This window comes from Phyllostomus hastatus, unplaced genomic scaffold (assembly GCF_019186645.2).
Source record: "Phyllostomus hastatus isolate PE091 unplaced genomic scaffold, TTU_PhHast_1.1 phas_contig_209, whole genome shotgun sequence".
In the NCBI taxonomy this organism is placed as follows: Eukaryota; Metazoa; Chordata; class Mammalia; order Chiroptera; family Phyllostomidae; genus Phyllostomus; species Phyllostomus hastatus.
Window position 1 is genome coordinate 17,194,701 of NW_025333735.1, and position 25,231 is coordinate 17,219,931.

Below are 25,231 nucleotides of genomic sequence, written 5' to 3' on the forward strand. Positions count from 1 at the left end.
TGTTATTGTCATACCCCAAGTTTACCAGATTTCCCATGTACAGACTATACTAGAGTTACAGAGCAGTTCACCAAAGAATTTTTTTTATTTGTGAATACATACATACATGCATTAGGGTGGAGCAAAAGTAGGGTTACAGTTGTGATTACACAAAAAAGTTTATTCATGTATTATTTATTATTATATTATTTTACATATGAATTACTGTAAGCCCAATTTTACCCTACCCTGTATATATATACATACATTCATATGTCTTAGACAAGTACAATTATATAGCTAAAGACCAACTGATTTTTAATCAATCATCTTTAACAGAAAAAAACATAAAAACCACATCAAACACAGGCAAACTCAGACATTTGATGGTTGCATTTTACATTAGCATGTTCCACACATACTGATGAAATTCATTAATAAATTTTACTCCCTGCAGGAGAGTATAAGCCCTGACAAAGCAGAGTTAAAAGAGAATAAAGAATTGGCATTAAACTTCAAAGAAAAGTAGAAATCTATAAAATGGCACATGATATGGTGATTAGAATTCCCTACAGCCTCCTCCCTTACTGTTACCTTTCCACCAGAAGACACAAAAGATAAACAGGTGAAAAGCAGATGGAGTGAAGGAAGACATAAGAAAAAACTACTTCTTGAATGACTATAAGGAAAAAAAGCAAAGTTCAGGATTAATGGCAGAATATAATTTATAAAATGCATTATTTTCATTATCATGCACTAAACACACACACGCATGCACATGAAGTCTCAGGAGGTAAAACTCCCCACTAAACCCAAAAAGTTATAGGTGCCACAAATAGCTTACTTGTCAAACATCTGAGAAGCTCCTCAGGATAGCCAGCAGCTGATTTTGAGCAATCCTGATACTCTCCCCAGTGCAGTTGTACAGTTTCTCTGTTATCTAGAGAGGGCTTTGTAACACATTGCAGTGATATAAAACCTTACCAAGGAGTTAAATAGCATCCTCCCTCAGATATATCACTGTCATTAATATTTTTGAAAATTCTCTTTGTCTGAAGATCTTTAGGTTGTAAGTGATAAAAATTTAAATAAACTAAGTGTATATATATATATATATATATATATATATATATATATATATATATATACTGTATTTTTCCATGTATAATGTGCACCCATGTTTTTGGCCCAAACTTTCAGGAAAAACTAAATTTCATTTTAATTTTTTAATTCAATTATGTATTTATTTATATTTAGAAACAAAACCAATTATTGTATTCCAGGGTATTATTTTTTCTACAGATATAGTCATTGCTTTCTAGAGTTACATTTTTAACACATAAGCATAAATAAAAGAATTAAAAAACATTTACATAGACATAGAATTATTACTACCCATGTATAATGTACATCCTTATTTTTCCCTCAAAATTTGGGCAAAAAAGTATGCATTATAACATGGCAAAATATAGTACATATATACACACAAACACACACTTACAGAGAAAGAGAACAGTCACATTCTAGGGATGTAAGTTATCCTCAGAAAGACTAAAACTAGCCCTTCATAGCTCTCATTTCTGTTTCTCTTAGGCATCAGTGCATTTTATCAGATTAGAAGTTTCCATTCACCTGTGACTACAGCCACCACTGGCTCTGGCTCTATCTTCTCAATTTAGACACTAGCAAGAGAAGGCTCTTTCCTCTTGACCCAGTTTGAAAAAAAAATAAATCTCAGAGGACTCTGCTTTACTCAGCTTGGCCACTTCAATGAGCCAGGGGAGCAAAATGCTAGGATTCAGCAGTTGAATATAGAGCTCATTCCTGAGAGAAAAGAAGGTAGAAGAGTCCCAGTCAGGGCACAGAACAGGCACTATCTGAATAGAATAGCACTACAGTGGGAGAAGCAGTTCTCCAAATGAGGAGGTATACTGCTCCCTAAACAAATGAGTCAGTTGCTACACAAAACAAGGAATGCAAATTGTACTTCTAACTCTAAACTACAGCAGCTGTCTACATACCTGAGAATGCAGGGTCTTGGAAGAGTAAAAAGTAGTTATTTTTAAATATTTGCATGGACTTACCCAGTTTTTACTGGGAGTCATCTTAATTACTCATGGTAACTTGTTTGTTTCTTATAAGAATACATAAATTAAAGAAAATCAATGCACATAGTGAAAAAAATCAGTTCAAAGAAGGGGGTCATTTGTGAACATTTTGTAGTTACCATAAAACATAAAGGAGTAAAGGAAATTGGACAAGTGTCTTCAAAGCTAAGTTGAAAGAATTCTTTCAGAAACATAAAGAAATAAAATAATTATAGAAAGGAGGACCTTAGAAAAATAAGGTAGAACCAGGAAACCAAATAGCCAAAGGTTTCTGAAGAAGGGAGGAAAACAGCCTGGAACAATTCAAAAGGAATCATTTTCTCAGACCAAACATCACTCAAGATTCGTGAAATCAGACTCATAACTAGCCATAGCATGGTAGAATGGGTAAACTTCAAGGACAAGTAAATCTCACAAACGTGCAGAAAGGTTTTACAAAAACCTTCCAAGGAAGGAAAGATAATTATATTGTATTACCCATACACAAGCTTTCTTTTAAGTGATTACAAAAAATCTTCTCCATTCCCTGCTACTTATCAAATTCCTACCACATGCTGTTTTGCAGCTGGAGATATAGCAGTGAACAAAGTAGATACAATCTCTGCCACGAAATTTACACTCTAGTAGGAATAAATGAAATTTGCATGGACAGAGTGGAGAGAGCATGCTCAAACAGATCATCTCTGTCTAGGTGGGCAGTCTGTGGACATTCTAGAAACTCAACTCCACAAAGTTTTCTGAGACCCAACCTTCTCCATTGGTAAGACTATACCCTGTATGTACATGCCCTGCCACGCTCTTCCATACACACCCATTCCCCCCAAATTATTTGGGGACTCCGAGGAATCAGCGTTTTAATAAGTGATTCTAATCACCCAGGTCATTCTATTGCAGGTGACATATATAACCCACCTGAGAAATGCTGATGTAGGGGAACAGGGAAATAGATAATAAAGTAACTCCTAAAAAGTTGATGAGAGAAATAAAATTTCTTCTAAGAATCTGCCAGCAAGATCCAAGACTTTGGACAAGTCTCTTTAATGCTCGGATCTACGTTTTTGTCATTTGAAAAATGAGGATTAATGTAGATTTCAAAAATCCCATAACTGTATAATCATGATCTAAACACAACCAGGATGGCTATAAAGATATAGTAATAGATTTTATTTGGCAAGTTTCACAGAACCTTCCCGAAACTGCTTGCTGTGTGTACTAATGGAACTCTCCCCACGCTGCAGTTTACTACCATATTAACGGTGGCAGGTGTGAGGGGACCTCCATTTTTGCATTGGGGAGAACGGAATTATGGCACCTGCGAAAACGTACGAGGGTGACCTCCAACAAGTACCAAGGAAGTATTTTAGAAGCAAAACCAAGGGGTTTGTCAGATGAAAGTTACTCCCCAGGGATGAATTGTTTTGCATGCTAACCACTACTGAACCTCCTTTAAGGGCCAGGCAGAGAAGTCTTGGGTTTGCTTGTTTGTTTAAAATTTAAAATTCTCTTAAACCAAAGGCTGGACCCAAGCAATCATGTTTGTGTCTAAACCGCCTCACCGGTTCTGAGTGAGGCAACTTGACTCTGCCGCGCCAACGACCGCAAAAGGGAGAAGCAGCTTCAGGGAAGCCGAGTGAGGGTGCGAGTCGGTCCCACCAGCCCAGCCCCACCCCCCCGCGCGCAAAAGGTTCAGTACCAGCCACTCTCCTAGCACCTCAGGGACCGTAGAGCCTCCGCGCCCCTCGCTAGGCTGCGGTCGGGTCCGAGGGGGGGGGGCGCGTCACGTGGCCCGACGGCGTAGCCAATCGGCGCAGCCGACTGAGATATTCAAATCCGAGGCGGGGACAGCGGAGGTGCGGCGCCAAGCCGCCGCCGGTACACTGTCGGGAGGGTTACCATCCCCAGCCATGCAACGCACCTGGTGCTGACAGACCCCTCCTGGCCCGGTGGGCGGTGGGCAGAATGGAGAATCGAAGCGTGCCTCCTGGTCCTTATCGGGCTACCAAGCTGGTAAGACGCCTCGGAACTACCAGAGTAGCCCTCCGAGGTGATGGCTGCCACCACTTTTACCTGAGAACTTTCGTGCTTTTATCTTGGGCGGAGGGATGGCTCCTACGGCCTCTAGGTTCGCTGAAAAGGAATTAAGAGGTATCGTGGAACTTTTGCTGGATGGGTCAGTTACCCTCGCTTGCTTCGGGCGCCCCCGAAGGCGGATCCTACACACCTTGTTATAGGGGTCTCTTGGCCCGTGTGTTGTCGGTGTCCCTGGGACGTCCGAGAACAGTCTGACGCCTGATATTCTGCTTTTCTACATCCACAGAATTCGAGAAGAATTCGAATAAGTTTCAGTGCTTTCTAGCATCAGACTAGGGACAGGCCCGAATGTGACACTTTCGTTTTTCTGGCTCTGTAGAATTTAATGCAGGACGTACCAGCTGAATACCAACCACTAGGGAACAACTATGTCCAAACTAAACCCGGAATATTTGAGGTAGTCACTGGGTTTGTACTCACGCATTTGGATTTTCCGAGAGGATCCTGTGCCACTGGTTATGTGACATTAGGAGAGTCTCATCAGTCAGTTCGGTGAGCCTCAGTTTCCACGGTAAAGTAGGGCTGATAACACATGCCCACCCGAAGAGATTTCTGGAGAGGACATGCATGTGAAAGTGTGTTATGGTATGTAGAATGAGAAACAACTTATCTAGAAGATAGGTTGCACCTCAGTATGTTTCTTAAATTAATATGTGGAATGTGGAGGTGTGGGAAGAAAAGAATGTGTATATTGTGCTTTTAGCAGTTTCATTTTGAGCTGTGATGTTGGGCCCACAGGTTAAGTGATAACAGCTAGCAGTGGCATAGCTGGGTTACAAATCAGATTTCTTGACCTCTAATGCAGGATTTTTCAAATGAAAGTTGTGTGTTTAGGCTGTACCGCCACCACTACCTTCACACTCCACTGTTAGAGCTGTCACAAACCTAAAAGTTTGGGTGATTTGAAGGCAGTTTGGAAAACGTAGATATATCACAGTGTCATTACACAGTGGACTTAAAACTGTCCCATCTGTTCTTTGTTCACTATTGGAATCTTCACATAAGAAATAACTATAGTAAATATGTAAGCTATTTTAATATTAAAGGTATTTTACCAGTGAAGTTGTGGCCTGCCATGAGTTGTCAGTGGCCAGCATAGTAGTTACAAGTTCAGGGTGCTAGAGTCAATCAAACCTGGGTTTGAACCCCTGGTTTCATCACTTAACTGTGTGACGGTGATCAAATTATTAAATCCCTCTGTGCTTCATATTCCTCATCTAAAAGTGGGATAGTAATATTCATGGAATTCAGATCACCCAAACTTTTAGAATATTAATAATTAGCATACTATTAATACTAGTTCAGATTTTTTAAAAAACAGGAATAAATACTTTCACTATTGAGGACTAAAGGGCAGGTTCAATGCAGTTCTTCATTATTCCTAGGTTTCCTAAACAAGTTAACCAGCCAACAAAGTGCTTTTAGTTAAAAAAAAAATGTAACATAAAAATGTTATAACAGAATTACTAAAAATAAATCAGTATGAGGTATAAAATTTTCTGTAGCACAAATAAAATGAATGATTTCTTCATGAAATTATATGTAATCAGATACAAAAGAAAGAATTTTCTTTACCTAATTTCAAATCAATAAGAGATTTCATCTTTGTTGTTTATTTATTTTACTATTTTACTTCTTTTGCAGTGGAATGAAGTGACCACATCTTTTCGAAATGGAATGCCTCTAAGAAAACACAGGCAACACTTTAGAAAATATGGCAATTGTTTTACAGCAGGAGAAGCAGTGGATTGGCTTTATGACCTATTAAGAAATAATAGTAATTTTGGCCCTGAAGTTACAAGGCAACAGACTATCCAGCTATTGAGAAAATTTCTTAAGAATCATGTAATTGAAGATATCAAAGGCAGATGGGGATCAGAAAATCTTTATGACAACAGTCAGCTATTCAGGTACTAAACAAAGAAATAACTGCAAAAGTGAAGTACCTAAAGTTTAACTCCACTTCTATTATACTTTTACTAAAAAGACAGTTTCTTTAGAAGAAGTAATATTTTCTGTAGGGAACTGTAACTGCTCTTATCTAATTAAAATAATTTAGAAGTTAAAGTTAATAGCTGCATAATTCAAACTTTAAAATGCTAGATAGTATATATAATAAAGAATTGGAAGGAAAGTGAGATATTAGCACTTCTGCATATTGTGAAAGCTCTACAGCATTTCAAGGACACATCTTTATTTTTTATTGATTTTTAGAGAGAGAGAAAGAAAAAAACATCAATTTGTGTTCCACTTATTTATGTATTCATTGGTTGCTTCTTGCATGTGCCTTGACGGGAGATTGAAGCCGCAACCTTGGCCTATCAGGACAACATTCTAACCAAGTGAGCTACCTGGCCAGGGCGACAGATCATTATTAAACCTTTAGTTTCATAGATTCAAAAATTTCAAGACAAGTTGTCCCAGGTCCTTTCCTACAAGTAACATCTGACCTTATATAATAAGGAATACAAGTGATATTTATTATTTATGTAATAAATAACAAGAAATAGGCCACAGATTAAAGGAAATAATGTTTATTATGTACCAGAGACCCTGCTTTATGATTTATATGTTTTCTTATTTAATTCCTAGAATACCTAAGGAGGATAGGTATTAGCTTCTTTTTACAGATGAGGAAGCTGAAGCTGAAATCATGTTCTAACAAGTCATTTTCCCTCTGGGTGAAATACACTCTTCTACCTTGAAATAGCATACTCAGTTGTCAGACTAGTAAATACATTTCTTTTCATTCATGTCAGCTCTGTAGTATCCTCCTCTGTGGAGCCTTTTTGAGTTCCTCAGCATCGTTGCTTTTTCTCTCATGCACCCAGGATTCTTTGTTATACAGGGGGGGTCTGGCACAAGTAACGCCCCTGCTTTTATTACAGATTTTTACTACAAAATCATAAGCACGTAATTCTGTAACATAATATCACACTCAAGCACACCATATGACATTTTAGGTGAAATGTTCAAGTTAAAACTATACATTATTACACCCATATTATTAATTTAGCAAATACACTCAAGCAGGAGTTACTTCTGCCAGACCCTGTATTTCCATTAAACTAGGTGTTTGGATTCTAATAGCCATGCTTTTTTCTCTACAGAATTAGTACTTTTCGAATGAAATATCTGAGAAATCGATTCTTCCCTGTGTTATCAGATGACTTTCGCTGTGCATGTAAACTGCAATAACAAGCACACGAAGAGTTCCTTTTGTGTAACACTAGAAATCTTTCCTCTCTTAACTACTCCTTAGTCACTTTGGTAGCCTCCTTTGTTGCTGCTCACCATTTAGATGTTATTGGTTTGCAAGGACCTAGACTTTTCTTCACTTCCCCTCTCTCCATGGGTACTCTCATGCTATGTCTTCACCTACTTTTTTCATGACTTTCAAATCTCGAACCCAAATATCTTTCCTGAGCTTTAGACACTTTTTTTTTGCCTGATAGTCACTTCGAATGTAGTATATAGAAAATCACTATCTTAACCAAAATTTTCTCCTATAGTCATATCTGAATGAATGGCACTATCTTCCTTATAGATTCTTTGACTCTTTCTCTTTACTCTCCCCTTTAAATATGACTTAATTATCAAACCATTTCCATTGTGCTGCCTCAGTAGTTCCCTGATCTCTCCACTAAAAATGTTCTTTTTGTTAGACCATTATCCTTTCTTACCTGGAATTCTGCATAATTCTTCAACTAGTCCTTCTGCCTCCAGTCTTTATTACAATAGTAACTATAATGTACATAAAAGTAAAGTTTATAAAAAACAATAAGGTGTAAGACCTTATTGGGGAAAATTATAAAATTATATTGAAGGTAGTAATAAGTGGAGAAACATATCCTCTTCATGAATGAGAAGACTTAATACCATAAATAAGTCACTTCTTCCCAAATTGATGAAGTCAGTGCATTTTTATTCAAAATCCCTATATAAATTTTTTAGAATTTGATAAGTATATTCTAAAGTTTATTTAGTAATGTAAGGTCCAAGGCAATTTTGAAGATCAAGGAGGGGAAAATTTCCTTAACCTGATATCAGGGTTTAACTTAAATTAAAACAATAAAGTATTGAGAATACAAACCTATACATATGTGGGAACTTGGTATAACTTATATATGAGTTAAATACCTATGCATGAAAATAAAACATATGAGGGAATATAAGAATTATTTTTAAAATAGAGGAATAAGAACTTTTAAGATCACTAAAAACTTATACATAAATTTAATATATGATAAAAGATAACCATTGAGTGAAAAACCACTGAACAATGTGTTGTTTTTATGTTTACTTAAAGCAAAAAAATGAGCAAAAAAATTACAATAACTATAGGTTAATAATTTCCCTTAGGAAGAGAGAAATAGAATAAGGAAAGAATTTCATTTAAAAAAAAGAAAATATAATGAAATTTATGGTAAAATGTTATTTGCATTGGTTGATGGCTATATACATAGATGGGTTTTTTTTTAAGATTTTATTTATTTATTTTTAGAGAGGGAAGGGAGGGAGGGAGGGAGAGGGAGAGAGAGAGAAACATCAATGTGCGGTTGCTGGGGGTTATGGCCTGCAATCCAGGAATGTACCCTGGCTGGGAATCAAACCTGGGACACTTTGGTTCCCAGCCCACGCTCAATCCACTGAGCTACATCAGCCAGGGCAGATGTTTTATATTATAATATTTTCTGTATTTGTTTGTATTGTTGAAATATTGCATATTAAAATAAAAGGAAAATGCTTTGTAATCAAAAAAAGTACCAGACCAAGTTCTGAAAATTGGAACAATTACAGTCAAAGGGCAGAAAATATATACAAATTAGGTAACTTTTGAAAAAAAATTAGAAAATGTAACATTCTAAACCATTTTATATGTAAGTGATACCTCTCCAACATAATTGATTCTAATAATAACCCTAAATTATCCAGAATTAAACTCAAAATATTCACAGCATACTAAAGAAAGCAGAAAACTTAAAATAATTTTAAAGGTTTAATGGAAAAATCAATTTATGTAGAATTTTCATTCCTTGATATGTAGACCAATTTTATGTGATTCTTAAGATAGATAGGTACTAACAGTTTGTGATCTCATTTAATTGCATATTATTCTTAAACTAGATTTCCTGCAAATTCTCCACTTAAATCTCCTCCACGAAGGCCTCCAGAATTGAGAAAAAACAGCACAGAGAACTTTTCCAAAGATAAAGACAGTATTTTTAAATTACGAAACTTATCTCGTAGAATGCCTAAAAAGCATGGATTACAATTCTCTCAGGTAAAACATCCTTTTTACTAATTATTACTTTAAATATAATTATCATGTGCTTAATAATAGAATCATTAAAAGTAAATGATTCTTTAGTGTTCAAAGACAGTGTTTGAAACTCTTAATCTACATTATATTCTAACAGTGTATGTGTAAATTTGTTTGGAACCCATAGAAACAATAGTAAAAAATGGTAGGGAGACATACTTAAAACAGTAATGGTATAATTTAACATGCTTATTTTAAATTGATTTGAGGGTGACAGGGACAGCTACAAAACCAAGAGCTTTTATGTTACATTATTTCTTCAGGTGACACTTATCTTATAACTCCACATGGCCTAATACAAATCAAATTACTATATACTAGGAGTGGTGTCAGTTCAGTATTTCCTTATTTTGAGCATAGTATTAAACCAAAGTAATTTTCTTTTTTCAGGAAAATAAAGAAAACGTGAACTGTGAAATCAATGAAGATCAAGAAAACTCAGTTGGTAATAGAGAAATAAGCCAGAAAGATGTTGAAGAAGTTTGGAGATGTACTATTCTTACCTAGTAAGCTAAAACAAAACTGTAACTAAGTTCCACAGATGTTTAGAATGTCCATTTGCCATTTTCATCCAGACATGAAAATGCAAAAGAACAGTTTAGTTCTCAAAGCTTAGAATTTAACCTGTATATGTGTTTCTTAATATTCTTGCTGTAGTCACACTAGAGTAGAAATAGAATATTTTCAGTATGATTTGCTTTTTTTTAACCTAAGTTATAGCTATAATTTGTTGTCTATATTTCAGAATCCTTTAAAAGTTATTAAGATAAATATATTTGAAAGTCAATACTAAATATAAGCCTTCAAAGTTTGGGTTCAGAAAAAACAAAAACAAAATACTCTGATGGCTATGTCTGTTTGCCAAACTCTTTCATATTTATGTTCTTTCCAACTTATTTTATGAAGGAAAAATGTTTATATTCTTTCTTCTATTTAGCCTGCAAACCATTTTAGGTGTGTCATCCCTGGAGGAAGTCATAAATCCAAAACAAGTAATTCCTCAATATGTAATATACAACATGACCAATACAAGTAAACATGGAGTAGTTATACTACAAGACAGATCAGGTGGGTATCAGTAGAAGAAGTTGGAATCATTTTAAACTTGCTAACAAAGGTTGTTACAGCTATTGTGGGAGTGCACAGAGACCACAATGTAGGAGGCAGAATAGCTTGATTGGGAGAGCATCCAGGAGACTGTTGCTTTATCACGGGTGCTTTAGCAATCACAGTGGAATATTTTTAAAGTGATTATCACATATAATATTACTTTAGGTCTTAAGGTGGATTCATGATTTTTTAAAAATGGCAGGGTTAGGCGTCCAAAAAAAGGTATGCAAATATAATTAAAACTATTTATTAGCCACATTTTATTGAAGACCTATAATGTTCCAGGCATTATGCTAAAGTAGAGGAATGGTAAGGCTTTCTTGGAGCTTACATGAGTAGTTATATACAAATTTAAAGTGGCCAAGACATATATGCAAAACTGAAGTAACACAATAAAATAAGCCCTGCCTCTCAAGACCAGTATTCTAAGGAGCACCAGTTTGTGTGTGTGTATATATAACTTTATTTATATATTAATTTATAAACATTATATGTTAATATATTACATTACATATGTAATGTATTGACCATTATATAGTCAGATCTAAGATAGGAAAGTCAGGGAAATAAGTCAAGCCAGACATATTAGAAAACAGATTATAAAAAATGTATCAATAAATCTACTTAAAATGTTGAGTCATTTTTTAATAATTAATTGCTATCTATGTAATTAATTGACATGCACTACTTTGGGGAGTATTTTGTAGCAAGAACTTTGAGGTTTTAATTGAAGGAATAAATAGTGAATGTCAAAACTTAAAAGTTATGTTACATAAGCTTTTGGTTTTGGGCCATTCCCGTGGTTCATTACATAAAATAATCAGCAGGATATGCAGTTATCCAAGCTTTCTGTTCTTTATAACCATAAATTTTTCAAGTCAAGTGTATGTGTGGTTTTTATGTTTGTATCAAAAATTGCTAAATTTTACACAGCATATTTTAGTTAGTGACAAGTGAAATATTTGAAGCAAGCCTCACTGTGAAAGCACACATATTCAAATATAACTTGTGTCAATCATAGGTCTTATTCAAATCAGTAATATTCAAACAGCATAGCTGTAGTCAGACAGAAATGAGGATAAAGAAAGATAATGGTAATAAATAAAGATGAATGTCAATTTATTTCCTAACCACTCCCCATAAAATAATTAATCCTTGATTTAGGGTAGCTAATTGTTTTAGTTTTGTGGGAAGAGTCAAACTTAAAGATACATAACTTTTTAAACTTGTATTTTAAATTATTGCCTTGGCCCTCTGTCTTGTTAAACATGTAATAATTTTTAATCTTGGTAATACACATATACATACCTACATACATGTGTATATACATATATAATTATATATAATGTGTTAAGTTTTAAATATACTATCAAAAATTTGTGAATTACTAAACAATGTTAATATTTTTTATGTATAGATGATCTTCCTCATTGGGTATTATCTGCCATGAAGTGCCTAGCAAATTGTAAGTTAAACACTATATATACATACATACATATATATATATGTTTTACATTGATAATATAAGAACTGAGAAAGTTTTTTAAATAATATATTAAGATCCTGATAAAATTAAAGTACTGTGTATAATTTCTTTCGATGTTTAAATGGAAATCTAGTAGAACTAATTACATTTCTTTCCATGTGAGTATGCTATAGAGCCCTTTTTCTATGCAGATGGTGATTTTGAAATTCAAGCCCATCATTTATAGCTCAGTTTTCATAAATCATAAAATTGTAGGCTAGAGGATCTTAAGCAGTTTTTAGGTAAAATCTATACATCAGTTGCCTCATTGAGGCCCAAAAAGTTCAAATAAAAACCTATAAGTAAAGCAGCTTCTAAATAGAAGGTTTCCATCAGAAATGAAGTCTTGGCCCTGACCATACAGCTCAGTTGGTTAGACTGTCGTCCCCATACTCCAAGGTTGTGGGTTTGATCTCCAGTCAGGGCACATACAAGAAGCAACTAATGAATGCATAACTTAGTGAAACAGCAAATGGATGTTTCTCTCTCTGTCTCTGTATCTCTCTGTCCTTCCTTCCCTCCCTCTCTCTCTCTCTCTCTCTCTAAAAATAAATTAATTTAAGAAAAAGAAATGAAGTCTCATAAAACCCACTTCATAACCCTTGCCACTGTACCCTGCTTCAACATTCAAGAATTTTTTTCATCAAGATTTTTTTCACAGTGATCAGTGATAATTGATTTTTATAGTTTAAGACCCTTGTTTGGGTACAAAACCCTAACTGATTTCAAAATCAGTTTTAAAAATATACACAGGTATGTGATGCTGAATCATGAAAAGTTAAATTATATTTTAATATTTTGTTACAAAGGTATTGTTTTTTATAAAATTAGTATTTTATTAATGACCAAGATAAGTACATATTCCCTTGTTGTCCACTGGGTGTCAATATGACAAAATAACAGAACAATAAAGTAAATAATGAAAGTTACAAAGATTTTATTTGTTAAATCGAGGTAAAGATCTTGGTCATAATCTTAAGATTTGTCTTTCTACCTTCCCCACCTAAATGCCCTTCATTCTTGTATCTTGACCATGGTTTGCAGCTCAGATAAGCATACTTCCAGGGATTTCTCTGATGCCCATCTTAAGAGATTTGTGTCTTCTCTTTCTTCCCAGTCCATGTTATACTTAAGTGACACCCAAGATATAATTTCCTGGATTCCAGTTTAATGACAATATATGTAGCCAAAGAAGTGTTAAGACATTTACTTGTTATTTAATCTCCCACAGTTATCCTGTGACATAAGAATCAGTGATCAATATGCTATTACTATTTTTGTTCCTAGAAAGAATACTAAGGTTTAGAAAAGTCTTCCAATGCATAAGGAGCTGTGTATTCAAACCTAGAGTCTCTAACTATAAATTTTATATTTTTAATTCCACCGTAGCATTTTCTCTTAGAAAATTTCTAATGATTATCAATTTTTATTCTACATATTGAGACTATTTCTTATGTCCTTCTTAGAAAAACGTTTAATTTTGCTTTACACAAAACCCTATTAGCCTTTAAGGTATTAAATATCTGTATGTGATTTGTTTTCTTTCATCTTTTTTCATTGTGTATATTCACACAGGTGGGACTATACAAAAGTTTAGAAACAGGAGAGAGTCATTTGGATTTGGGAAGAGAAAGATTTTAAGTTGAAAGACAACATACTGACTCTCAAACTTGAATGCATATCACAGTCCCTAGGGAGATTTGCCAAAGATTTTTATTCAGTTGATTCAGCATGTCAGGAACCTTTTTTTAACTATGCCTCAAGATTCTTACAACAAAGATGCCAAGATCAGTGTTTGGAAACTACTAAATTAGTAAAGCAGAAGCAAACATTTCTACTTCAGTAATACCAAGCTCCACTTCCACAGATTTTGTATAGAGGAGCTTATATTTTTAATAGGCATATTGGATGATTCTGATTATCTAATTCATGGGCCACATTTTAAATGTTATTGGACCTCAAGGTCCTGGGTATTGCTCTCACTTTACACTGCTCTAAATTCTAATTCTAGCTTTGCTACCACAGGCTTTTTCATCTTGAAGCAGGTTACTCTGAGTTTCAGTTTCCTCATCTATAACGTGAGATCAGATCTTATTTCTGAGGAAACACTAATGAGTAGTTATGATTCTTTCTTTTTTTTTAAGATTTTTATTTATTTTTATAGAGAGGGGAAGGGAAGGAGAAAGAGAGGGAGAGAAACATCAATGTGTGGTTGCCTTTCATGTGCCCCCCAACTGGGGACCTGTCCGGCAACCCAATGGAACCGGGTACCCTTCGGTTTGCAGGCCCATGCTTAATCCACTGAGCTACACCAGCCAGGACAGTCACAGTTATTTCAATAATGTTAAGCTAATGAAACAAAAACATAAAGATACTGTTTAAACTAATTAAGGGTGTGCTTTAGATCAGGCAAAATATATTCATAAAAATATAAATTTGCAAAAGATAATTTGTAGGAATTATTTGCAGTATCTAAATATTCTTTGCTTTATAAAATGAATTGTGATAAAATTCCATTAAAGTAAACTTCCCTAGTGCTTTTAAAATATATTTCAAATTTTGCTTTATATGCAGTTTTTCAGGCATATACATATTTTTTAAATTCTAATTGCTTGCAGTGATTTCTACTGAAAAGATAATGAGAGTGACGTGTACAATGCCCATTAAATCGGGGGTTTCAAACTTAGTTTCACCAGGGGCCATATCAGCCACATCAGCCTCACGGTTGCCTTCGAAGGGCCAAATGTAATTTCAACTCCTTAACATTTAAGGAGTAGTTTCATTTATACAGTCCTAAAATTATTTTGGCCCTTTGAAGGCAACTGCAAGGCTGATGTGGCCCCTGGTAAAAATGAATTTGATACCCCTGCATTAAATGTTTGAACTGTGACAGAATTTATTGTTAAACATAGCTCCTTCATGAAATACAGGTTTTATACTTTTTATAGATATATTTAAAAGTGTGCCTTTTTTTTTTGCCATTTACTTCTTAGGGCCAAGAAGTAATGATATGAATAATCCAACTTATATTGGATTTGAACGAGATGTATTCAGAACAATTGCAGATTATTTTCTAGATCTTCCTGAACCTCTTCTTACCTTTGAATATTATGAATTATTTGTGAACATTTTGGGTATGTATAGATTTTTGCTTATTATTTAAATTCACTTTATTAAAGTTTTTAAGTCTCCCATGATTTAAAAGATCAAAAAGTATAGGTAAATATGAAGGTAACAGGCAATACATTACTTTAAAATTCAGGAATACTCTGGTTGCTGTTGTAGTGTTTTCAGTAATTCAAGCATATCATTCCAACACCAGTTCTCCACACCAATTGGGTGTCCTACAACTCAATTTATTTTTTACACTACCCAGAGCTAGTCCAGACCCCACAAATTAAGGACAAAGCCTGATACAAACTGCCCATTGCTAGCTCGGATTCCACAGACTAAGGGCTGAGTTCCACAAGACTGCCCTCACTTCAGACACCAGCTACAAATGAGGTCTTCAGGTTTACTCACTCTTTTTCTGCACCTTACCGCCCCCCACCCCACCTAACTACCCGTTCAGGGGTGCCCGTGACACCCCTGAGGTTTAATAGTTCACTACAGGGACTCATAGAACTCTAGAAAGTACTTTACTTAATGATCACCAGTTTACTATAAAGCATTCAAGGCAGGAAGAGCCAAATGGAAGAAGATACACAGGGTAAGCTATGGGCTTCCATGCCCTCTTCAAGAATGCCAGCCTCCTAAGCACATCCATGTTTTCCCCAACCTGTAATCTCCTTTAAACTTATCATTTCAGGGTTTTAACTGAAATTTCCTTACATAGGCATGATCGATTAAGTCATTTGTCATTGTTGATTGGATTAGGTCTCCAACCCCTCCAGAGATGTCTGAGTTAGGGCTGGAGATTCCAACCTTCTAAGCAAGGCCAGCCTTAAGTTCCCTCATTAGCATAAACTGATGTGCTCACACAGGTTTATTATGAATAACAGAAGACTCTTATCAGCCCTGACTGGTATGGCTCAGTGAATTGAGTGATGGCCTGCAAATCAAAGTGTCACTGGTTCAATTCCCAGTGAGGGCACATGCCTGGGTTGTGGGCCAGGAGAGGCAAACATACATTGATGTTTCTCTCCTCTCTTTCGCCTTCCCTTCCCTCTATAAATACATAAATAAAATTTTTTTAAAAAAAGACTCTTATCACTCCAGAAATTCTAAGCATTTTAGGAGCTCTATGCTGGGTAACAGAGACAAATCAAAATTAATATTTTATTATATTACAGTCATAATTAGGAGCTTTGTAATACTTGTAGACTGAATAGATATCTATAATGAATTTGACTCAATCTATTCGATTCTTGAAATAAATTTTAAAGTTATTGATATCACAGATTGGAAAACCTCTAGTCAGTCTTGCACTTTGTAACTGAATGTTGCATGTGTCCTATTTGAGTGGCTTCTGAATTCAGCAACTGCTATTTGTACTATACTAACAGTATGTACTATAGTAATGCTTTATTTTGTTAACTTTACTATTGTTTTTGTTTTATTGTTGTCCACTGTCATACAGTTGCATCTTAATTTTTGTTTCATTTCCTGGTAGTTGTTTGTGGCTACATCACAGTTTCAGATAGACCCAGTGGGATACATAAAATCCAAGATGATCCACAGTCTTCAAAAATCCTTCAGTTAAACAGTTTGAATTCCTTCAAATCAACTGAGTGCCTTCTTCTCAGTCTGCTTCGTAAAGACAAAAACAAAGAAGAATCAGATACTACTGAGAGACTGCAGATAAGCGATCTCGGATTTCAAGAAAAATGTGTTAAGAAAATGCAGCTAGTTGATTTAAAAAACAGAAGAGCCAGTGCTAATGACATAATAGGAGGAAGCTGTTATAATTTAATAGGCTTAAGTAGTGTGCATGTTTTATCCTCTAACATCAAACCAAGGTGCTGTTCTTTAGAAGGAATTATAGATTTACCAGGGAGTTCAAGGAAAGAGGTCTCCACTGTTTTCCATCAATCTGTTCTGAACATAGAAGGACAAACTAATAAACAATTTTTAGAGTCTGAGACCAAACAGGAATCCACAATGAGTCTTCATTCAGAAGAAAGTATTCAAAAACCACTCTGTGTTGGTTTTAAGAAAACCTCTACTATGACTGTTCAAGATCAAGAGGAGTTACGTAATGGGAAAAGCAAGTCAAGACAGCTTTGTAGATCTCAGAGTTTACTTTTAAGAAGTAGTACAAGGAAAAACAGTTATATCAACATGCCAGTGGCTGAAATTATCATGAAACCAAATCTTGGACGAGGCAGCACAAGTGTACAAACAGCTGTGAAAGGTGAACTCAGAGAGTCTAGTACCACAATCAATAAAAGACTCTGCAAAAGTACAATAGAACTTTCAGAAAATTCTTTACCTTCAGCTTCTTCTATGTTGACTGGCACACAAAGTAAGGTTGTTGCTTTCAATGCATGTAATATTAACTTTTAGTGTTTACTAACTGTTTTGCTTACATGGCTTTTCTTCTCTGAAATTGCTTCCCCCCCCGCCCTCCAAAAAGAAAGTTCTTATTGTAAAAGACTCTTGGCATGGCATGACCAAGAATTATTCTACTTAACCTAAAGCACTTTCTTTTCCTTCAATTTGACTTACTCTGATTCACTTTATTTGTAATAAGTATAGGATGTTAATACTCAAATAAGTTATGAAGAAATTAATGAGAATCTTACCATGCTTTTGAGAAATGTGGAAACTTCTAAGAATAGATTAAATGAAATACTAAAATATTATTTTGTGTTCCTGATGTAACCATATGCTGATAGTATGAAAGCAACTAAAGTCATTGATGATGTTTTTTGGGGGGTGGGGAACTTTGCCTTCCAGGTTTGCTGCAGCCTCATTTAGAGAGGGTTGCCATCAATGCACTACAGTTATGTTGTTTGTTACTTCCCCCACCAAACCGTAGAAAGCTTCAACTTTTAATGCGCATGATTTCTCGAATAAGTCAAAATGTTGATATGCCCCAACTTCATGATGCAATGGGTACAAGATCACTGGTAAGTTGATTTCTTAAAGAAAGAATAAGCCCTTGTACATAAACCAAAAAAGGAAAACCAAACCATCTAAAAGTACTACTAGAGTGATGTTGTGGTCTTAAAGTCCTAGTTTCTTGGGTTAGAAAGGCTCTTAAAAATCTAATCTTTCCTAGAAACAAAATGTATATTAATCCATCTTGATCTTTATCTTGTCTGAGGACTCTGCCTCTTCAGTCATCCTATATCACTTCATAGTCAGACCATATTATATTGCCTTATGTCAATTCTGTTTGGTGGGGAAGGAACAGGATATGTAGACACTGTCAAAAGGTGAAGGGCACTAACTGTGAAGCAGAGAACTAATGGAAATGCATGTATAGTAAGTGAAAGTGTTTCAGAAATTGTGGTACATTTTATTTCATGAATTGTGTGAATCAGGATGACATGTCATTGTGAACAAGGAGTTAGAAGAAACTACTATAAAGCTGTCTCATGTTCTATATGAGGATGAGGGCAGAGGTGTTTATGTGTAGAATTGATTGGAAATGAACTCTTGAATATAGTATCTCTTTTCTCCTCCTTCTCCTCTTCTTCCTCCTCCTCCTCCTTTCTTCTTCCTTCCTTCCTCTTCCTTCCCCTCTTTCTCTCTCTGTCTGTCTCTCTCAAAAGCTACCTTTTCCTCACAATTCAGCTTCAATTTACAAGAGGTTTTTGTAGCAAGGAATTAAACTCTATTTTTCCTCTTATTAAGGACAGTTCTTTAACAAAACAAATCCAATATAAAGAGGAAGAATTATTCTTAAGTAATTGTAGCACCACATAAAAGCATACGGAAGTAGCATATTTTGAGAAACACGAGTAGGAAGGATATAAGTTTGGTGTTTATACTTTCTGAGTTTCAAGTTATAGGACATCCAAGAGAAATGTATTGAACATAATGTTGGAAATGTGAGTCCAGTAAAGAAAGGTCAGGGCAGAAGGCAGATTTTGTGGGGATGTGGTAGTTGAGGTGCTGAGAGGAAATGAGTTCTGTGAAGCTGAGAAAGAAGAATAAAAAGCTGAGGACTAAACTTTGGAAGGAGATAGGAAAACCTGCCTGACGTGCAGGGATAAAACCAAAAATATTTTCATTCAGTATGCTTATTGTGTATTATGTAAAAATGCTTAAATAGAATTTTGATATTCCAATTATTTTAGAATGAGGTAGGTGTGTATGGGTGTTTTATATAGTTAGTGGGTTATATGGATATAAATGAGAGTAAATGAACTTTGAAACATAAAATTTATCCCTGAGTTTGAAGACTCCTTGTAACCACTAACATTTATGTGTTATATTTTCTTCCAGTTTGTGTTTTTGTGGGATTAACTTAATAGTCTCTAATAGTTGCTCTCTAGGAGTCTTTAAACAACATATCGGTATGGTATTAATGAAACCTATGGCATTTGCTGATGAAATTGTGATGAAATGAAAGAAAAGTCTGTCTTTCATATCCTTTGGGATTATATCAAGGAAATACTTAATACTTTAAAAAGAATAATAGACATTCTTACCCTTCTAATATAATAAATTATTTTTCTCATTTTTAAGCTGAAGCCTGCTTATCACTTTATCTCAATACTTAAGCATAATGCTACCCAGAAATTAGTGATACTCTAAGTTATATAAAATCTTGTTTTGAAATTCACATCTTTTAACATGTTTTTAGATGATACACACTTTTTCTCGGTGTGTGCTGTGCTGTGCTGAAGAAGTGGATCTTGATGAACTTCTTGCTGCAAGATTAGTTTCTTTCTTAATGGATCATCATCAGGAAATTTTTCAAGTACCCTCTTACTTACAGGCTGCAGTGGAGAAACATCTTGACTACTTTAAAAGGGGCCATGTATGTATTATAACTTCTAAAATTCTCTGCACTTTTCAAGTAGCAAACTCATTCCTAGCCTAGTCAGAAAGGGACACTTGATCAGTTCACATAAATAACCTCTAAAAGGTTATAGACAGAATCTGGGGACTCAAATATCAATAGGACTGTTTTCATTCCTCCATCTCTTATTTCCATTTTAGTCCTGTATTTGACAAATGGCCCTTCACATGATGGGAATATGGCTGATTAAAGCTCTTGAGATACAGACTTAATGTTTGCAATCCAAAGGGAAAAAAGAGCCATCCCTCTACCTTCAGTTTGAAAAGTTCTTAGTATGGACTCTGATTGGCCAAATCTGGATTAAGTGTACAACCTTGTTTTTCAAAAAAGGCCAGGATAGTGGGGAGTACAATGGGAAGGAGCTGTTACAAGGAGAGGGGGAATACTGAACATATACACCAGCACATATATTCATGTTTCTTCCCACATATACCATTCTAATATTGCCCTGGCTTATAATTATAACCATCCTCTATAATTTCTTTCTCTTAGGAAGAGATATTATACACTGAGCCCATGACCCTGCACCTCAAAACAGTAGAAGACTGTAACTGTTACTATGTTAGAACATTCATGTCTTAAGATGAATTAGAATACCACTTCAGTTGTTATTCTTTTGTAGTTAAAATAATAAGATGCATGATTAATAGTAATAATGATGATAGCTACTATTATTTAATGTTTTTGTGTGCTAAACACTATATGCATTATTTCATGTAACTGTGGGACATTTTACAGACCAAAAAAAGTTAAATGATTTATTGAATCAAGACTACTAGTTTGTGGAGAGCTGGAATTTAGTCCCTTCTTAAAGTGTTGAGTGTTTGGTGGCAAAATAATAAGTACCAAAACCCATCACAAGAACACTTTACCAAATGGGTACATGACCAGAATTAGTAGCTTGGACTGTATTATTTTGTTCACCACAGGTTAAAAATCCTGGAGATGGGCTGATTGTTCCTTTGCCAACATATTCATACTGTAAGCAGGTCAGTGCTCAGGAGTTTGAGGAACAAAAACTTTCTACCTCTCAAAATGCAATTGCTGAACTTTTAGAGAATATTATTAAAAACAAGAGTTTGCCTCTAAAGGAAAAAAGGAAAAAACTAAAACAGGTAAGAGAAGGAGCAAGTTCTCATTGTGTAAATATTTTGTAATATGTTATTGCTGATTATTATTTCATAATACTTAGATTTTAATTTCTCATTTTAATATTTTGGATTTTAAATATTGAATATATAAGCTACCTATGACTACCTGCCTGATTTTACTCTTTACCCTTAAATTTTAATATTAATAACAGGTACACTCTTTTACTTCTGGTGTTCTGTATGATTACAGTTTAGATTAGAATAGTAAAACAGTCACAAAATTTGAATTATATCATATACCTTTTAGTGACTCATCATTACCATTTAGGAATTTTAGCTCTGCATCAAAAATCAGTAGCCACATGATTCTGAGTCTAGTTTCAGACTCATGTGAGTCTAATTTCAGGTCTGAGATGCTCAAAGAAATATAAAATGTACTTGATCTCTTTGACCTTTATAGGCTTTACCAGTGGGAAAGAAGAAGATCTGGAATTTGGGGGGAGATTTAGCAGGAGAGAATCCTAGAAAGTTAATGCTGAGATCTAAGAAACGTTACAGCATACGTTTTGTAAATGAGAAAGCAGAGGGAGTAACGAGGATGAATTGAAAGGATACTCACCTCTGTAATGCACTGAATTCTTTTAAAATATTCTACTCTTGCTTCACCTAAGATAATAATGTTCAACACCCTCTAAGTCCTCACCTCATTTTTAAGTTTCAGAAGGAGTATCCTCTGATATATCGGAAAAGATTTCCAACCACAGAGAGTGAAGCAGCACTTTTTGATGACAAACCTACAATCAAGCAACCAATGTTAATTTTAAGAAAACCAAAGTAGTGTAAGATACTAACTGAATTATAAATTATATTATATTTGTAGTACTTTAGTAAATGAAACCATATCTAAGAATCCCACAACTTTTTAAAAAAGAGGTCTATTTATAATTAGTTTTTTCTAAATAAGATGCATTATATAAGGAGGTGCCAAAATAGTTTTTATTGATGTGAGACTGCTAAGAAGTTAGCGGATCCCAACTGAGAGAAAATAACAATAGATGTTACCAGATATTTTAATCGGAAACAATCCTTTGTTTGTTATACAACTACCTGGAAAAGCTATCATGTGTGTACTAAAATTGTATTTACTTGAATTTTGAAAACTGACATGTATTCAGCAAGATTAAGCTATAATTCTGTTTTTGAAAGAAAACATCAGCATGTGTGCTTATGTATATTAGCTTAAAGAATTAGTTGTTTAGGGTTACTTTTGTTTCTAAGGATAAGAATGTGAAGAATATTTGAAAACTCAGTGAATTCTCAACAGCTAAATATTGCACTCTTTTGTATATTGTTTCTACTTTTGATCTATTTATATATGTTTGTGTTTTTTAAGTATGCATATATAATACTTTGGTTTACCTTAAGAATTTAACCTAACTGCTTCAGTCATTCATTTTTTTTCAATGAATATCTAAGTATAAGGCAATCATGTGTTCATTCAAAAGATATTTATTTGGTAACTACCTTTCATTATTTCAGTTATGCAGAGGCAGTGATAAATAACACAAAATCTCTTCCCTAGAAGTATTTATTTTCTAATCGTGGGACATACACCCAACATATACTTAATAACAATACACCCCCCTGATATCAAGTCACCAGGAGGCCTTCAGCTGAAGACTGACGACTGTGACTACGGAATAATTCTCCAGGCTGTGGTTTTTAAACTATTGCTTATTAGAATCACCTGGAGAGTTTTTACATTAAATCCAAATGTAGAGAGATGGTATATAGCAGCATTTTCAACCTTTTTCATCTCATGACGCACATAACTAATTACTCATTACTACAATAAGATTCTGTGGCACACACAAAAAATATACTAAGGTAGAATTTTGATTCATTCACACCTGATGACGATTGTTGTGTTGGCTGTTGTCATTTTTTTTTTTAATTTGGGAATCTAAAGGAAAAGAGATCGGTGTCCCTAACTAAATAATCAGGAGTTTCATGTTTGGAAAATTCTTGCAGCACACCAATTGAAAATCACTGTATGTAGGCATCAGTATTTTTCAAACTTTCTCCGTGATTCCAATACTCAACCAACTTAGAGAATCAGTGCCCAAAACATTTTTTATAAAATAAATGTCAAGCTGGATACTGGCTTTTTTCTTATAAAAAAATGCCAGTATAAATGCCTCTTATCATAATACAAGGTTCTCCAAATTTAGGTTTGATTGATTCAGCACAAAATTGAAGCCGTTTTTCTCCTTTCTGTTACTCCAAGATCGTTTAATACTCATTTCTTAAATGTAAAGACATACATGATGCCTGGGAAGTAATAAACACTTACTGTCCAATGACTTCTCTGATTTCTCGTTATACTGTCACACTATAAAATGACAATGTTCCCTTTGAAATTACTATGTTTTATTAAAAATTTGACAGAAAATAATAATGATATTTTGCCCAGAAAACCTTAGCTATCAAAGTATTGGACCATATTAAGAGTTCTTTCCAAGGTGTTTGTGTGTTAAAACTTCTGTTTAAAGGTGTTTAATAATGTGAATTATGTTGCATGTTGAGATAAAAAATTACTATGGGTTTTGTAACAACTTAATTTTGTTTTTGTATTTATTGATATTAATATAAATATTATAAAAACATGGTAAATTTTCATCTGCATTAGTGTTGAGATTACAAAATAAATATGGTGTAACACTTTAATAATGTGGACTCTGAAGTCAGTTTTGAATCCTACCATGCAATTTATATGTAACCTCAGACAAGTTACTTTCTTTCTAAGTCTCAGTTTTCTTATCTGTAAAACAGACGATAATAGTACCTCTCATTTTAGGATTGCTGGGAGAATTAAATAGAATAATGCATGTAAAGTGTTTAGCACAGTGTCTAGTATAGACTAAGTACTTTATAACTATTAGCAGTTTTATTAAAATCAGCTAAAATTAAAGTACTAGGTGAGATCCAGAAAAATACATAGTACTTTCAATTGCTTTGGGTAGAAATGAACCAAAATATAATTGTAAATAGTTGGTTCATTCACAGATACAGAACAAACATTTCAGAAGTTTATATGGAACCATAAACGACCCCAAATAGCTGCAGCAATTTTGGGAAAGAAGAACAAAGCAGGAGGGATCAAAATACCTGATATCAAACTGTATTACAAGGCTGCTGTAATCAAAACAACCTGGTACTGGCATAAAAACAGGCACATGGACCAATAGAACAGAACGGAGAGCCCAGGAATAAACCCAAGTCTCTGGCCAATTAATATTTGACAAAGGGGGAAGAAGCATAAAATGGAATAAAAATAGCCTCTTCAACAAATGATGTTGGGAAATCTGGACAGGTACATGCAAAAAAATGAAACTCAACCACCAACTTACACTATACACATAAATAAATGCAAGGTGGATAAAAGACTTAAATATAAGTCATGATACCCTAAAAGGCCTGGAGGAAAACATCAGCAGGAAAATCTCTGACATTCCACACAGCAACATTTTCACTGATATGTCCCCTAAAACAAGGGACATGAAGAATAAACAAATGGGACCTCATCAAATTAAAAAGCTTTTGCATAATTAAAGAAAACATTAAAATGAAAAGAGAACCAACTATATGGAAAAATGTGTTTTCCAATGATACCATGGACAAGGGTTTGACTTCCAAAATACATAAAGAACTCACACAACTCCACTCCAGGCAGACAAACAACCCAATTAGGAAATGGGCAAAAGACTTAAACAGGCACTTCTCCAAGGAGGGCATACAGAGGGCCCAGAGACATATGAAAAGATGCTCAGCATCACTAGTCATCAGAGAGATACAAATTAAAACCACAGTGAGATACCACTTCACACCAGTTAGAATGGCCATAATAAACAAATCAACAAACAAGTGTTGGAGAGGATGCAAAGAAAAGGGAACCCTAGTGCACTGTTGGTGGGAATGCAGACTGGTGCAGCCACTGTGGAAAACAGTATGGAATTTCCTCAGATAAAA

At 34.6% G+C, this 25,231-nt stretch overlaps 1 protein-coding gene across 3 annotated transcripts; it reads left to right on the top strand.

The window, feature by feature from the left end:
- The first annotated feature begins 3,946 nt into the window (after positions 1-3,946).
- Positions 3,947-23,906, top strand: DEPDC1 (DEP domain containing 1). 3 transcript variants are annotated; one of them, XM_045835452.1, is made up of 12 exons: positions 3,947-4,094; positions 5,823-6,088; positions 9,306-9,462; positions 9,892-10,007; positions 10,439-10,569; positions 12,029-12,076; positions 15,130-15,270; positions 16,749-17,600; positions 18,035-18,207; positions 19,893-20,069; positions 21,041-21,226; positions 21,918-23,906. In XM_045835452.1, exons 1-12 carry the CDS (start codon positions 4,047-4,049, stop codon positions 22,038-22,040), a joined length of 2,418 nt encoding a protein of 805 aa, XP_045691408.1. In that variant the 5' UTR covers positions 3,947-4,046; the 3' UTR covers positions 22,041-23,906. The 3 variants fall into 3 exon arrangements, with proteins under 3 accessions (XP_045691408.1, XP_045691410.1, XP_045691409.1); XM_045835454.1 differs by lacking the exon at positions 16,749-17,600; XM_045835453.1 differs by lacking the exon at positions 15,130-15,270.
- The last annotated feature ends 1,325 nt before the right edge of the window (positions 23,907-25,231 follow it).

Bases quoted from the DNA above. Each gene is read 5' to 3' on its own strand.
- DEPDC1 (XM_045835452.1), top strand. From the start codon at position 4,047: ATGGAGAATCGAAGCGTGCCTCCTGGTCCTTATCGGGCTACCAAGCTG. The intron at 9,463-9,891 runs GTAAAACATCCT...TTCTTTTTTCAG, and splicing joins ATGGATTACAATTCTCTCAG to GAAAATAAAGAAAACGTGAA. The intron at 17,601-18,034 runs GTAAGGTTGTTG...TTTGCCTTCCAG, and splicing joins TATGTTGACTGGCACACAAA to GTTTGCTGCAGCCTCATTTA.